General features: G+C 51.4%; 1 protein-coding gene across 1 annotated transcript; it reads right to left on the bottom strand.

Moving 5' to 3' along the window:
• Window positions 1-3,303: 3,303 nt before the first annotated feature.
• Window positions 3,304-14,748, bottom strand: Stc2 (stanniocalcin 2). Its single transcript, XM_036197398.1, has 4 exons — window positions 14,290-14,748; window positions 12,340-12,482; window positions 9,987-10,198; window positions 3,304-5,355 (listed from the first exon to the last, which is right to left on the bottom strand). Exons 1-4 carry the CDS (start codon window positions 14,438-14,440, stop codon window positions 4,968-4,970), a joined length of 894 nt encoding a protein of 297 aa, XP_036053291.1. The 5' UTR covers window positions 14,441-14,748; the 3' UTR covers window positions 3,304-4,967.
• Between the last annotated feature and the right edge of the window lie 902 nt (window positions 14,749-15,650).

The following is a 15,650-nucleotide window of genomic DNA, read 5'->3' as shown; positions in this document are numbered from 1 at the left end:
CAGTCACTGCTGGCCAGGAGGACAAGCAGGTGGTCCTGGAGTCCTTCACATCGCTCTTATTTTTGCACACCCTTCCCCCTACCCCCTCCTTCATTCCAGAATCATAAAACCTTCTGGACCACGTGTATTGGGACCCACTGACGGTTCTTCTGAGCACCCATTGAGAAGCTGACATCCTCTGAGAGCTCCTCAGAGGAGCATTTCTGTTTCCCCCAAGTCATAGCTCATCCAGGCACTTCTGATGTTCAATGGTGGCTATGTGTAGTCCCAAAGGAGCCATGGAGTCTGGGTCTTGTCAAGTGACAGGGTACATGGTCTTGGCATCCATTTCAGGCATGAATTCAAGTTGGCTCTGTGACTTGTCTTCTCTTTGGGGAGTGAGTTTTTTTTTTTTTTTTTTCTTTTTGAGGAGTGATAAAACTAAACTGCTTATGCAAGCAGTAACAAGGGACTCAAGTCCAAAGCCGCTTCCCTCTCTTCTTCGCTCACAAAAAAATAATTCACATAAAAGCTGTTCTCTGGCCAAGGCTTGTCCCTTCCTCGGCAGGGACTTTCTTTTTTGTTGACTTCAGCACAAATTCAGATTTCTCTCTCCAGATTTTGGGGTGTGTCTCCATATCCCTTGGGGAACTTTGTTTAGACCCAGGCATATTTGAGGCTTCTTTGCTTCCTTTCTCCCCAAGATTACTAATCCAACCATGAGGGCTTAGGAAGGCAGCTGCCTGTCTGAATTCATTTGTGTGCATTAAACCCATGTGCTCATACCTGGGACGAGATGAGCCGGTGTCAGATGGAGTCACAAGGTAGCTGCATGTCACCAATGACACGGGTGGCCTCATCCTGAGATGGGGCATAGTATGATGTGGTTGATCCTCAGTTTCTCTATCTGTGACCTGGGGTTTGGAAATGATATCTGCTCAGCACCAGCAGAAACAAGAGCATATAACTGGCCCTCAAGACTTGGCGCCTGCCATGCTGAGGATGACTGTGGTGAGCAGTTGAGGGGAGCCTGGATCCTCAGACAGGACTGGCCTTGGAGTGGGTTTGATGGAAGAATGGAGGAAGGGCTCATTGTGTGTTCACACCAGCCAGCTGCTCCCCAGGTGCTTTCCTCAGTGACCCGGGGAGATGGGGGGCATCTACGAAGTTCACATGCGGATACACCCTCCTCCTCATGTCCGCTTGTGTCAACCAGCCCTCCAGTCTCTGCAGGAAGCTAAGATGGGAGCATTCATTTTCTTCCCTGCTCTGCAGCGAAATTTCACCAAGGCCAGTGCTGTAAATATATGAGTATATTTATTCTTTTCCCTGGCCTCATGCAAGGCCTCAACTGGTTTTGAGTTCAGGCTCTTGCTCTCTAACCACATGGTTATCTACACCTGGGCTCCCCCACTTCAAGTTAAACCATTTACATTTATCTGTCTGTCTGTTATGTCTGTGTGTACCTGTGGAAGCACCCTCCCCCAACCCTATGTCACAGGGCACATGGGAACATTGGAGGACAACTTTCAGGAGTTGGTTCTCTACTTCCACCAGGAGGTCCCAGGAATTGAACTCAGGTTCACAGACTGGACAGCAAAAGAGCCTTTTACTTGCTGAAACAATACACTGGCCCACCTGGACTCCTTTGCCTGCAAAATGGGGACAGTAATTGAGACTGTGGGACTCAGCACCGGGTAATATTTGCTTGACAGCCACAGGGATGCCTGGCATACAGTGTGGGCACTGTGGCCCTGCATGCTGTAGCGAGGAACAGCTCCAGCTTGGCTTTGCTGCACTAGCCAAGCGCCTGAAGGAGGTGGTGAGCAACGCAGCATGTTCCAAGCCACCAAGTGACTAAGCTGAAGGCAGGGGCTGCAGCCTCGGTCTGAAAGAACAGGCAGCATTGGAAGATGACAGCAGAGTGAGCTTTGAGAAGCGAGTTGGGATAAGGGTGGCATTTCTAGGCCCATGGCAGGGAATTCCTCTTCCTCTTTGTCTTGGTGGCTCTGGTGAGGCCTTGGCCAGAGTTCCTGGGATGAGGAAGTCCTGAGAGGTGGGGTGGGGCTTCTTCACCCGGCTTCTTTCCCACAAGTATGAAGTATAAGCCCTGTCAACAGCCCTCCTGTTCACAGTTATCTCCCTTTACACCTCACACTAAGGCTCCCCAGAAATAATACTGCTCGAGGGCAAGCTGTTTATTTAAAACCTTTATTAATGCTTGAAGGAAAACAACACAGTGTGACAGAGTCCAGGCCCTGTCACCTAACTCCACAACAGAAGCAGACACTTGGTAAACCCACGTGGCACTATTCTTCCTTAGGAAGTGGTGCCAGGAGCATCGTCTCCATGTTGTTTCTGAGATGCCAGGTTCGGAGTTTCCTCTCATGTGTGAGGACCACTGACTGCAGTTCTGGGCTGGTGTCTCCTATTTATTCGGTTCTGGGCTGTCAGCATTTTGCTGTCTTTGGCCCTCTCGTTTTAGAATAACAGGGCTATTTATTGATACAAAGGAGAGGTGTTCAGATCATCTCGCTAAGATTCGAAGCTCAAAATAAACACTGCAACTTTATTTGGAGACCCACATCCTTCCTCACAGGAAGGCTCTCCAGTCAATGTGTACGAAGCATGAAGCTGAAGGAGGGGCTGTTTTCAACAGCTGCCTTGCTTACATTTAGACTGTGCGAACGCCTTCATGAGGCACACAAGAATTTGGACAATTTTGAGCAAAAGGACCGGAGGGATAAATATATTCTGTGTTTCTAATCACACGAGGGGCCATGAAATGACACTTTTTTTTTTTTTTTTAAACTTTTGGAGGGGGAAGGGACGACAAAGGCATGGAAATACACAACAGAGATCAGTTGTGGGTTCGAATGAACATACAAAGTGAGTTTGTGCCTTTGGGGGAAGGCACGGAGATAATAAATACAAAGGACAAATACAATAGAAACCACAAACGGACCATCAGTAGGTGAACACAAGACACTGATGAACCCAGTCTAGACGCCGGTGACACGTGAGCAGCTGAGCCAGGGTTGGCAGAGATTGTGAGTGACTGACGTAAGCAGAAAACAATCAAGGTGCCACACAAACACGCGGCACGAGAGGCCCGCAACGTACATTCATTTTCCGTGGCAGAGCCTGGCATGCCAGGCCTCCTTCCTTCCGGGCAGAACTGGATCAAATGCACACATGCTCCTCTCCTCTCTGCAGCCCCACATATTTCTGGGGGTTTCCCAGTGTATCACCCACCCACCCCTCCCCAAATGATATTTTGTTTTGTTTTCAAGCACAGCCTATGAGAGATTGAGACTGCACCCTGCCTGTAGAGATAGACACCAGCCGGGTTCAGGGAAGTGCTCAGGGAAGTGTGGCTGGCTCTGGCCTCAGGGCTCTTCCAGAGAGAACTAGAGTAGCTGGGTAAGGCAGAATGCATGCTTTTCATCCCCACTTCCTAGAACAGGGAGCATGCTGTGTATGGTCTGTGAGCCAAGTCCAGCTGGGTGCCTGTTGAGGAAAATCGTAGTGGAACAGAGCCAGGTCCTTCATTTGTGCAGCAGAGGGTGCGTTTGTGTCGTCATGGCAGAGCTGGCTAGCAGCAACAGAAACCATGTGGCTTGCCGAACTGAAACTCTCTAATTACTATTTGGCCCTTCATAGAAAAAGCTGGCTGAGCCTTGCTCTAGAGACCTGGTCCAGGATACCCCGTACTCCTTCAGCACTGGCTGCTGTGTGTGCTGGCTGCAAAAGCAGTAACTGTGACAGCCAGAGGAAGACCTTAGTGCCACTGCTGTCCCAAGTCCCTGCTCTCTCTCCCCTTTGGCCTTCCTTTCATCCACTTCCATCCTCGTTACTAAATTTCTACTTTGGCCGAGGAAAGCCCTGTCTCTTAGAGAGTAAAGCTATTTGCCCAAGTGTGCAGAGGGCGTCATTCCCCAAAGGCAGTTTCCTTAGTGGTCTCCATGCCTTTCTCTCTTTCTGGCATGCAGAGGCTGGTATCCAACTTGGCCACACGGATTCAATGTACAGGCCCATAGGATTCAGCTGAGGTCAAGCTGAGACAGTAAAATTCTAGGGAATGGCTGTCTTAGGAAAGGACCCCTGGTTTGTGCTTTTCCCTCTTGGTATCCGTCTGTTCCAGGCGGCAGAAGCCCAAATGGGGACAGTGCTATTTCAGCTCTTATTAAACTAGAACTTACAATAATTTACCCTCCAGAGATGGGCTGGGGTTTGTTTTCTTCCTCCTTGGAGCTGGTTTTGGTGACCCAGTTGTGTGGTTTGAAAGCCATTTATTTAGATGACAGACATATAGATGTCAATGGATTAAAAAAAAAAAAGTAAAATTGAGATCTGAAGCAGTGGTCAAAATAAACAGATGGGGCCACTCCTTCAGCTGTCCCCCAGACAGAACAATGGCTCAGAAATGACACACAGAAAATGCACTACCCCATGTCTCCTCCAGCAGCTCTGAAACACAAGGTCCCACACACGACACTAACCTTCAGTTTGGCACTGAACATGGATAAGCCCCAGCATCCTCTCTGCTCTTCCTCTGCCTTAAAAGCTACACTTCCCACTCACTCCTGCCCCAGAACCGAGGTGTCCCCGTTCCTGCAGACAGCCTTGGAAACTGTAGGGTAGGGCCTAGCACCTATGTGTGGCCCCTTCCCTCCCCGCCTGACCTCCCCCCAACAGAGCACACCTTGGCCACCCACTAGCTCCCACAGATCAAAAGGGACAAAGTTACAAGGCGGGCTCAAGGCAGCATTCCTTTGAATAAGCTTAAGAAGGTGCCAATCCACCAGGCGCCTGGGACCTTGCCGCCCTGGAGTCCCGTTCTCACCTGTTCATAGACCTGCATGAAGTCCACAATTCGCACACATCCTGTGTGTGACACACCCCCTCTTTAATGGTAAATGTTTGGAATGTCCATAGGTAAGAAAATGGACGGCCTGGAGGAAAGCTTTCGTGGACAGGTGTTCATTTCACCTCCGGATATCGGAATACTCAGACTGTTCATCTTCCCACTCGCTGCTTCCAGAAGGTCCCTGGGCGCTCTGGCCACCTGCTCCACCTCGGGCATGGGCATTTGAGTGGCTTTTGCTCCCTCTCTCACCCTTGGTGCCTCTGCTGGCTTCTGATAGGTGGCGGCCTGTGTCCCGGTGGTGAGGCCTGGAGAGTTGGACCCTGTCTGCCAGGGGCTGATGCTCAGGAACTGCGGTAGGAGGTCTCTGTATGTTGGAGGTGCAGAAACTCAGGATGGAGCACAGGCCTCCCCAGTTCTGCTCACACTGAGCTTGGACACTGTGGGTGACAGCCTCCTTCACATCTTCCCCGCAGGTCAGCAGCAGATTCACGAGGTCCACATAGGGCCTAGAGATTTGAGCAGAGGGAGAAAGACTAACGTTAGAGCATGTCCTAATGGAGCCCTGGGGCATTGTGACTAGGCCAAGAAAGAGACAGTGCTTAACTTGGGTTCAGTGGGTGGTCTTTGTGGACTAGGTTCCACGGCAGGCAATGGAGAGTATTAAGACTCCTCAGATAGGTGTAGAGCCCCAGTACAAGGGGCCACCGACTGTGTGGAATCACAGGAGGAAAGCTGAGGGTTAGGACATTAAGGTAGGCATTTCAGGCAGAGCAGCTGTGTGAACAGAAAGAGAACAAGGGTGTCCTGGGCACATCTAGGCTACAGGAGCTGCTGAGTTTTGGCTGGAGTGGAGACGATCTTGGCAAATGGTGAAGGGTCTTCAATATCAAATTGGTGTGTGTTTTCAGTGAAGAATCCAGTAAGTGTTGGGCTAACGAGTTCCCGAGCAGCTTTCGGGAGCCCCCATATTTGCCCTTCACAGGTGGCATCGGTGAGGGTCTTCTGAGGTCACTTTCCCTATCTCTGTGCCCCTGACTTAGGCTCACAATAAGGGGCCTTTTGGAAAATGTTGGGTATGTATGTGTCTCTCTCTGTCTGGGAGAGTCTGGGATGGCCTGAGATGGGCTGGACTACTTCTCTGTGGTGTCACCTCCCTGTAGCTCTCCCTTTGCAGGTACCAGGGGGTTGGGAATGCTGTCCATTGCCCTTCCAGTCAGCCAGGATGTTCCTCACATTGGAGCGAGGCTGGGCTGTCAGGGCCCCCATGTTCAGAATGAGAGTAGATCTCTGTGAAACCAACATGCTCTGTTCTGGGCTCAGAGTTGTATTCTCCACCTGGCTCCCCTAAGTTGTTCTTTAGCCAAATTGCTGGGGGACTTCACTCCAGGGGACAGAAGAAGTGAGCCCACTCTATATTTACGGGCCTACCTGGTAAAGCATGTCCCCATCAGCGAGATCTCAGGGCCTAAGTCACTGAACCTTCCTTAAGTCTCACTGGCCTTTTAAGATCCAAAAGGATGTGTGATGCTTCATGTGACTTTGTGTGGCTAACTAGAATTTAGTCCTGGACAAATTTGCCCATGACATAAAGCTCTCCCAACGCCCCACCACACACAGGGAAATCACTGTGGGATGTGCAGCCAGTTATAAGGAGCAAGGGTGTTCTCTCCTCCCCAAGGCTTGACCTGACACTTGGATGGCTATCCTAGGCCCCTTGTAATCTTGTTTTTTGTTTTGTTTGTTTGTTTATTTGTTTGTTTTTTCAAGACAGGGTTTCTCTGTGTAGCTTTGCGCCTTTCCTGGAACTCGCTTTGGAGACCAGGCTGGCCTCGAACTCACAGAGATCTGACTGGCTCTGCCTCCCGAGTGCTGGGATTAAAGGCATGCGCCACCAATGCCTGACGGGCCCTTGTAATCTTTCTCTGCAAGTTGGCAACTTGCTCTGCAGAAAAGGCAGCGTCGTGTACCACAGCCAATGCTGGTTCTGCTAGTGACTCCTCCAGTTGGAACTGTCCTTACTTCGAGGACATAAGAACCAGGGAAAGGGAGAAAGAAAGTCCCATTCGGGAAATCCTAGGCAAGGAAGGCCTGGCCTGGGCTGAGAACAGCCAGAAGGAATGTTCTGGAACTATGCTTTGAGCCCTGATTCCTCTGGCATCACTGTTTGTGCATGGCTGGTGGGCAAGGTTCTTAGCCTCTTTCAAGCAGGTCTCTGCTAGTGGTAAGGACAGTATGGCAATGTCTCTTGAGCACATAGAAAGGGATGCTGAAAGCTGTTCATGCCCTCACTGTCTTTTGAAAACAAACACCGTTTTGGGAAGCTCAAACCCACTGAGTCCATCTGCAAAAGGGGAACAAGATGTTGGGTCACTTGTTGGGTCGATCTGGGATTCTGAACTGACTCTCTCCTGTAAGCTTCTATACTTTAATGAGGTAGGACTAGCCCCCTCTCCTCGGCTTGCTCTGTCTTCTCTCTCAAGGACGAAGCCGAGTCCTGTAGGGAGGGCGTGTGTGGCCAAGTAAATTAATCTAAGCCGTGCTTTGGGTTGGCAGGGTGCCTTCTTAGGCTGCAGGCTGAGCCTGTCTGATGATAAAACCCAGCACTCAACTCAGTGTCCGCAAGGCTGAAGGAGGGGGAGGTGCCTGAGGCTCCAAACCCTTGCTGGCTGCCAGCACCTGGTGACAGGGTGTGCAGAGGCGAGGCCAATGGAAGCTGGCCACAGCTAGGGGGACCAGCGGAGTGAGAGGGGCAGCTTGCAGCAGATTGGACATCGCTGCCACCCCTGCTCCCGGGGGCACAAGCACTGGAGAGGAATGGGGTGGTTTGGATTCTGCAGCAACTGACTTCCTCCTCTTTAAAGCAAAAGGCAAAGTTGGCTCACACTCTCTTGTTTGTGACTGTTGCCACACACTCTGAGATGGCTTTCTTGGTATTTCGGGACTGAAAGGATCCTTCAATCAGTTATGCTGGTGGAGGCTGGGGCATTGCATCGCTGCGTGGCAATGGGGAATGGAGGTTTGCAAGGAGCTGGAATTTGCTACAAACTCACTGCCCAGAAGTCCTGGCTCAGCAGGAGAAGGAGGCCCTGCACACGGCCTCCTGGAAATGTTCTTAAGACGCCCACACCTCTGCACAGGGTAGGCCACCTGCTTCTGCAGAGCAGGCCAGTGTTGGCTGCTGTTGCTTGTTCTAAATGGTTTAGGGGATCCTTTGAAACAAGAATCCCTGGCCTGGAAGCTATGTTCCTGTGGGAGAGACACTAGACACCACAGTGCTCTAACCCTTTCTAAATTCTAGGATGGGGTGGTTGTTCCCCCAAATTGAAAGGCTTCACTTTTCCTGAAGACCTTTCTTTAGAAGATCCCAACACTCCACACACTCCATAAATATATAGGACTACAGCAGGCCCCCAACCTCCCTCTCTCAAGACCATGAAGTCATCTTAAATATGCCAGTAAGACAGAGGTTCCTTGGCCATGATCATGTGCCTCTTTCAAGAGCACTTTGAGGGATGTCACAGTACTCTCTGGTGACAATGAGGTAGAAATTAGGAAAAGGAAGAAGCCCTTGTCATACATGAAGACCCATGAACTTAGCAGGTCTAACTAGAACAGGCCAGGGAGGACAGGGTCTGTTGACATTCTGACTGCTGGCCTGTTCCTCACATGGAGTTTTAGTTATACACAGCTCTGAGTCTGTGGATTCAACTAGCCAACCACAGATCAATGTTTTGGAAGCAACCTGCCCCCGTACCTACTAAAGCACACTTTTCCTGACATCATTTCCTAATCACTGTACACTAACAACTACTTACACAGCAGTTGCATTGTCTCTAGGTGTAAGTCATCCAGGGTAGATGGGAGGATGCTAAGTCACGTGCGAACACTTCATCAATTTATCTGAGACTTCCTCATTCCTGAATGTGGATGTGTAGGGGAGGGCCTTGAACCATCCCCTGTGGGTAATAGAGAAGAGTGTGCACTACCAATCCCTAGCTGCAAAGGAGGAATCAATTCTCACGAGGAAGAAACTTAAGTTCTCAGCTTCACTAACCGTCTCTATGACATGGAGATGCTAATTTCAGTCTTGTAGTTGGTTGGGAAAGGCAAATGTGGGAATCCATGGATAGCCCACAGCCAAGGTCCTGGCACACCAAAGAGATGCCATTGATCCTTTGTAAATGTTTAGAAGAATAATGGGGGCACTGGTTGGCTAAACTGGTGGCTTCCTTTCCGATCTACATCTGTCTTTGGGACCCATGGACCACGCTGCATGTTAGAAACAATGGTGTATCAGCGTGCTTTACCGCTCTGCAAGACCCAGGATCCCACAGCTGGGGTAAACATCAAGGAATGAGATGATTTGGTTCTACCACTGGATTATGACGCTTCAAGTCCATTTTAGCATGCATGTTTAGCCGACTAATGTTTCTGATGTTTTGTGTTTTCTGCGGAGTTAGAGAAGGGAAAAGGGGAGGGAGAGGCTCTGAAGGTGGAAAGAGCTGCTGGTGAGATTGGAGCCTTTGATGGCATACCTGCTGTTGCCGCAATGCCTGGACCCCAGCCCCTAGCTTTTCTCCTCCCTGACTGTGAGTCCTCCATCTCAGTAGTCCTCACCTCTTCTGTGGTGAGAATTTGCAGATATAAAGCGTTGATGTGAGGACTGGGTGGACATTGCATGTAACACACTTGGCTTAGCGCCTAGCACCTAAAGGCAGGGAAATGTCAGTATGTACCGATTGTACCGACTCCGCCCAGGCAGCAACCAGTCAGGACTTGGCCGTGGGGAGGATGGAGAGTGCTTCTGAGGTTTGTACTTAGTAAAAATAATGGTCTGTTTCTGTTTGTGGGGATTTCAAATATGATGTGGTCCTGAGGCTTTCTAGTTTTCTGGGGCACACCACCACAGTACCCACTTGAGGGGTTGGGGATTTAGCTCAGTGGTAGAGCGCAAGGCCCTGGGTTCGATCCTCAGCTCCACAAAAAACAAAACAAAACAAAACAAAAAACACAGTACCCACTTGAAGGGAGTCCACCTTCAAAAGTAGCATCCTCAAACACATCTCCAGCCCTCAGGACCCCACTCTTGCCAGGAGATCCTTCCTCCCATTCTCCTGGGGATGGGGGTGCTACTTACTCGTGCAGCAGGAGGTCCTTGAAATTTATCATCTCTACAATCACACCGATGTTCCCCTGTGCTGCTGAGCACAGATCATGCTTGAGATAGCATTCTCTTTGCAACTGGAAGACCATCTCCTTAATTGCCGGGCACTTCCTGCTGATGCAGCCAAATCTGTGCCGCAGGGCATGGGCCTTGCACCTCAAGGCATCCTTGATGAATGACTTGCCCTGAGGATGGAGGACACAGAAAGAAGGGGGCAGAAGAGATGAGATTTTGTCAGTAGCCAGGATGGTGTGTGCCAGCCTTAAGCTTGTGTGGGACTTTTTGATCTCAGAGGACCAAGGTTCCACTCGGATTGATGTGGTTCCAGGTAGAAGGCTACATCCAAGAGTGACATGACATCCCTGGCATCAGGCCAGAGTGGATGTAAGTTCTGTACACGAACAGATCTGCCTCTCTTCTAGTTTTCCTGAAACTGGGGCATCCTCCAAGCAGCTGGATAGTAACTGCCTGGTAGCAGATTCCCTGGAACATCAGGTAATCGGGCTGTAACTCCATTGCCAGTATCAGCAGGAGCACAGTCCTTGTTTGCTCTCCATCCCTGGGAAGCAGTGCTCCAGGAACTTCCCATTTAGTTCCAGTGCTCCAGCAGCTCATGGCCTTGTCTCCTTTTCTCATGCTTCCGGAAGGAACATCCTTTGCCTTTAAACTGTTAGGATTATAGCCTCTAAAAGGCTCATCTGGCATCTAGCTTGGCAGCATGTGAGTGGGACAGGAACATCAAATAGCATCCTCCCAGCTCTACCTCAGGGGCAAGGCAGCCAGGCAGGCATACATGTGGCTCACAGCTCTCCTTCCTGGTAACCTCAGCCGATTGTGCCGAGACCAGAAAGGAGACCTCTCTGGCCTGGAGGCATTGGGTATCTACCCAGGAATCTCCCTTCACTTACTATGGAAATATGGAAATAGGCTATCTGAGGAGCTAACTCTCTCTCTCTCTCTCTCTCTTTTTTTTTTTTTTTTTTTAAAGGCAGGCCTAGAAATCACTGAGTTGAGAAAGTGAACTAGTCTAGGTTGGAAGTGGGAAGCCAGCCAGTATGTTTATTTATTTTGGTTTTCTCTTTAGAAATGTCTACAGATAGTGTCTGATGGTGGAAAACCCACGTGGCACACGTGTCCACCCTGTGGCACCCCCTTTCCTTTGATTTTCTAGCTGGAGCCAAATGGGGTGGAGGGCAGGGCTTGGCACCCACTCTACTAAGAAGTTATACCCCGAGAAGTGGCTTGAAAGGGGCGCCTCTAGCTTGAGAACATACTCCTATTGGCTGAGAAAACAGGGAACATGGATTTACATGAGGGCTGTGGCAATCTGGGTTTTTTTTAGTATTCCTCTCTGACATCCTGTGGGAAGGCCCTCAATATGCTCCTCTCTTCCGGATTTCCTATTGCGTGTCCTAGCTCCAGTTGATTCTGAGGGTGGCACTTTTCTAAGGAGCGGCAAGGAGTTCAAAGTTCTCCCCTTTCCTCCGGTTTCTGTTTCCCCTTCTGCTACCTCATATCCTCTGATGTCGGGCTGCTGCCCCGTCACGTCCCTTTCTGGTTCCCAGGCCTTGCTTTGTGAGGCTGTCCACAGGATGTCAGTGAATGGTGACTGGTGACGTGTCTGAATCACACCTCAACTGTTGGCCTCCTCCAAACTTAGCCACTATGCTCCAATGAAATGGGAGAGGAAGTTTATGAGCTATACCAACAGGGAGTTTCACCAGGGGTGAGAGCCGGGCCAGAAAGCGGAGACCAGAGTCTAACGCTGCATGCCATCTAGATATTAATTTGGGCCCTCTGTGCTGGGACCATCAGCTTGCTTATTGGTTTTCTGCCCTCTGCAGCAACTCAACTTTACCTTGGGAATCTGAGGCAGATTCAGCTCTGACTAGAACAAGTGAGATCCAGTCAGGGTTTTGACTTTTCAGAGTGGGAGAGGGGACAGCTCAGTGCTGTTTGGAGGCTGTGAGTTGTCTAGGCTGCCTGCCCACATGTACACTAGAAGAGCCTCTGCCACCTACAGCCTTCTTTTCCTACTGCACTTTTGGGGACTGGGTTCTAGTTGTCCAGACCCTGGCTGTGACTTTGATGTCGGGCATGCTTTGTCTCTGCAGTAAGGGCTGAAGAATTCAGGAGGGTTTGGCCTACCAGCAGCTTCAGAGAGCAGAGCAGTGGTGCACAGCAGACACCCTGGTGCCCTTCTGTACACCCGAGAGCACCAAATTGTCTCAAATGACAGTTCAGGAAATGTGTGAGCAAGTCTTTCCAGCCAATATTTCAACCCTGCCACACCAACCCAGCATATTCTTCACGCTGTATGTGTTACCTGGGCGTCGAATTTTCCAGCGTTGTGTAGAAAAGTCATGCAAATCCCATGTAAGCCCCAGATTTCACAAGAGTTGTTCTCAAAACACTCAAACACGCCACACCCCACATCCCCGGCGTGGACCAAACAGTGCTGGATTTCCGCTAAAATGAAAAAGAAAAAAATTACTAGAGGAAAATTAAAGGGGAAAAGTGTTGCCAATTTCAGAATCTAAGGGCTTGGGGAAATACAATGTTATTATTTACCACTACTTATAGAAAATAATTGATATTTGTAAATTTTTGTAAAATTAGCCAAAAATAACAAATATCACAGTCAGAGGTTAGTCTGAGCATTTTCTTTCTCCCCCTTTCTCCTTCCCACTTTATGAAGGTAAATGTGGGGACACTCAGTTTAAGAGCAGAAAATATTTCAGCTTTTGAAACCCACAGAGAAAAGAATTTAAAAAGACCGAATTTCATGAATTAAATGGCCTTCTCTATTTGGGGCTGCAGAAGCCACTGCCTTTAAGATCTGGCTATTTCCTTCCTGACCCCAGACGAAAGCGTCCAAAAAGGCAACTTCAATTCAGCTTTATGATTCAACACCTAAAAATCAAAACAAGATTCCTATTAAAGCCGTGCCTCCAAACCACCCGAACTAAAAAATGCCAGGTCAGAGAGGTTGCTGCGGGCAACAGCCTCAGAATGGAGGCAGGTGGGGGCTGGCCACCCGCTGCCATTCACTTTGGAGGTTCCTTTTAATTAGGGATCTGGTGTGGTGTGAGATATCACTTAATCCCCTAGAATCCCTGAGGTCCCGAGCCTGCTACCTCTTCCAAGATGTCCTAATTCGTCAGCCCGAAAGGACAGAATGGGAGCTGTCAGGCAGCGGGAAGGCAGTCTCAAGCCCCCTTCGGCTCACTCAGTTCTACAATTTAAACCAACCGCAAAATTACACTAAGAAAATGTATTTTGGAAGAAGGGCGGGGCTCGAGTCGAAAAATCTGTATCTGATGTATCTAGAGAGAGACTGAGGGGCAGGGCGGGTGAGGGACCCTCGACTGCGCGCCTGGGCAACCGGGCGGGAGAGGCTGAACTGACTCCACGCGTGACCGCAGGAAAGACAGCAGCGATCACACACTTGGGCGCCCCTGACCAGCGTTTGTGCTCTTCGGCTCAGGCAAGGAGCGCACGCACGCCACGGCCGCCGCGTTCACACGCCCCCCCCCCAGTCCCCCTCCCGAGGAATAGCGGGGATGGGGCGTGAGCAAGGAGCCGAGCGGCAGACACGTTTCTTTCTTTCCCGGGAGCTGGGAAGAAGGCCAGCCCCGTGTGCCGCACGCCAGGCTCTGCGCTGCAGCTTGTCGGTGAGCAGGGCCGGCGCACAATTTGGGTCGTGTCAACGTCTTCCCTTGCTGACCTGGCTAAGGGCAAGGGACCGCGGCAGAATCATAGAGGTACACTTTGCGAACCCCCTCCCCCAAAGGAAAAGTTCTTGATGCCATTTAACTGGCCAGCGAAGTTCTGGGATGTCCGGTAATCTTTAAAGGAAAGGGAGAGACAGTCCATGCCAGGCTGGCCGGCTTGGAAGAGAAGTTCTCCGGGCGCAGGGCGAACCCAGTTCCGAGGACTCTCGGTGTCTGTGCGCCTAGCGCGGGGCCTGGGACTCTGGCTGGAACTGGCAGCGCCAAGCACTGCCGATTTCCCCTCAGCCCTGGGGGAGAGCAGCAACAAGTCTTGCCTCAGCCATTTCATCACCCTGCTAGCACGTGCGGATTCCGGGCGCTGGGAGCTCGGCCCAGACCTCTCTTCTTCTCGTTCTTCCCCTTTGCATGTCCCGAGCCACCAAGAGTTTGCGCGGCCCGGGGTGAGCTCGGGTCGCCGGGTTAGGGCTAAACGCACGGAGAGCGCTGCGGGCGTGCACCGTGTTTCCCCCGGCAGCTCCAGGCTGCAGGGCGCACGCGTTTACCTGTGTTCTGCAGGGACAGGCGGCCTTTCTGCTGGGAGCCCCTGTCTTGGGGACCTTCCGGAGGGTTCGTGGCGTCGGTCCCCCGCGCCGGGTCCAAGGTGGCAAACACCAAAGCCAGGGTCACGAACTGGCCCAGCCGCTCGGCACACATGGTTCTGGGTATCACCCTCCCGCCGGGAGACCTGGATTCTTTGTGCGCCCCTCCTCCTCCTCTTCCTCCTCCGCCGCTTTCCCCCTCCTCCCACTCTTCCTCCTGGTTCGCCCCTTCCCTCCTCCTCGCCGCGGCTCGGATAGAGGTTACCCAGCGCCCTCCCGTAGCTCTCCGGAGAGCATGTGACCAGGCCGTTAGCAGCGCCGCGAGTGCCCGGCGATGGCAGGGATGGTGCCTCAAATATCCCTGGAAGCTCTGGTGTCACTTGAATGAAGGAGTCGAGCAGGTGTTGTCCCAGAGGCTGGACCAATCCGAGACCCCGGCCCGTTTGACAACACAGCCGGGAGGCGGGGCCTGCGCCAACTACTACGGGAGGAAGCGGAGCGCCGCGGCGAGCGCCCCACAAAGTTGCCGACCTGGCGGCGGCCACGATTTTGCGTGCGTGTGTGTGAGCGAGGCCCGAGACGCGTGCGCGTGTGCGGGTGCTCGGGGGCAATGGCCGAACGGGCTGAGGAAAAAAAAAAATCAAAGCGGATGCCAGTCCCAGTTGCAACTAAAGACTAAGAAAAGGGGGTGGGGTAGGGCGGGGAGGGTCGGTCGGTCTTCGCTAGGACAGCGTCCTCAGGGCTCGCTTCCGGCTGGGAAAGTTTCCTCTTTGGAACTCCGTGACATTCTAAGCCCCGAGGCCTGGATAGATTGGAACAGATACCTGGGCACAGAGATGGTGCGAGCAAATTGAGCTCTGATGGGAATTCCTAAGCGTCGTGACGCTTGGCATTTAAAGAACAGGCGCTTGAAGACAGGCGCCAAAACCCCGAAGCACTTGGCCAGAGAGACAGTTCACCTCCCACTTTTTTTTTGGCCCGGATTTGGTGGGTCCTGCAACACCTGGGGAGTCTTGTCTCGCCCCTCCCCCAATCCAGACGGATTCCTGTCTGGGCTTCAGGGATCCAGGTGACAATCCAGACTTGCATCATTTCCTGGCGAGTCGCTAGGAGGCCCAGGCAGCCTTGGGTCAGGCGGTCGCCGAGCGTCGCGTGCTCCAGAGGCCAGAGCTTGACAGACAACTTTGGGTATCTCCAAACACACGTTTCCATTTTTTCTAAGCGCCACTCGGCCCAGCTTTGGGTTTCCTTTACTCCTCAGCCCTCTGATGCAAAAATAAAAGCGAACTCCCCCAAATCCCAGGACGTTCTCTCCGTCCTTTCTC

Source organism: Onychomys torridus, chromosome 8 (genome assembly GCF_903995425.1).
Source record: "Onychomys torridus chromosome 8, mOncTor1.1, whole genome shotgun sequence".
NCBI classification, from domain to species: domain Eukaryota; kingdom Metazoa; phylum Chordata; class Mammalia; order Rodentia; family Cricetidae; genus Onychomys; species Onychomys torridus.
The sequence above is the reverse complement of the archived record's forward strand: the minus strand, read 5'-3'. Positions and strand labels throughout refer to the sequence as shown.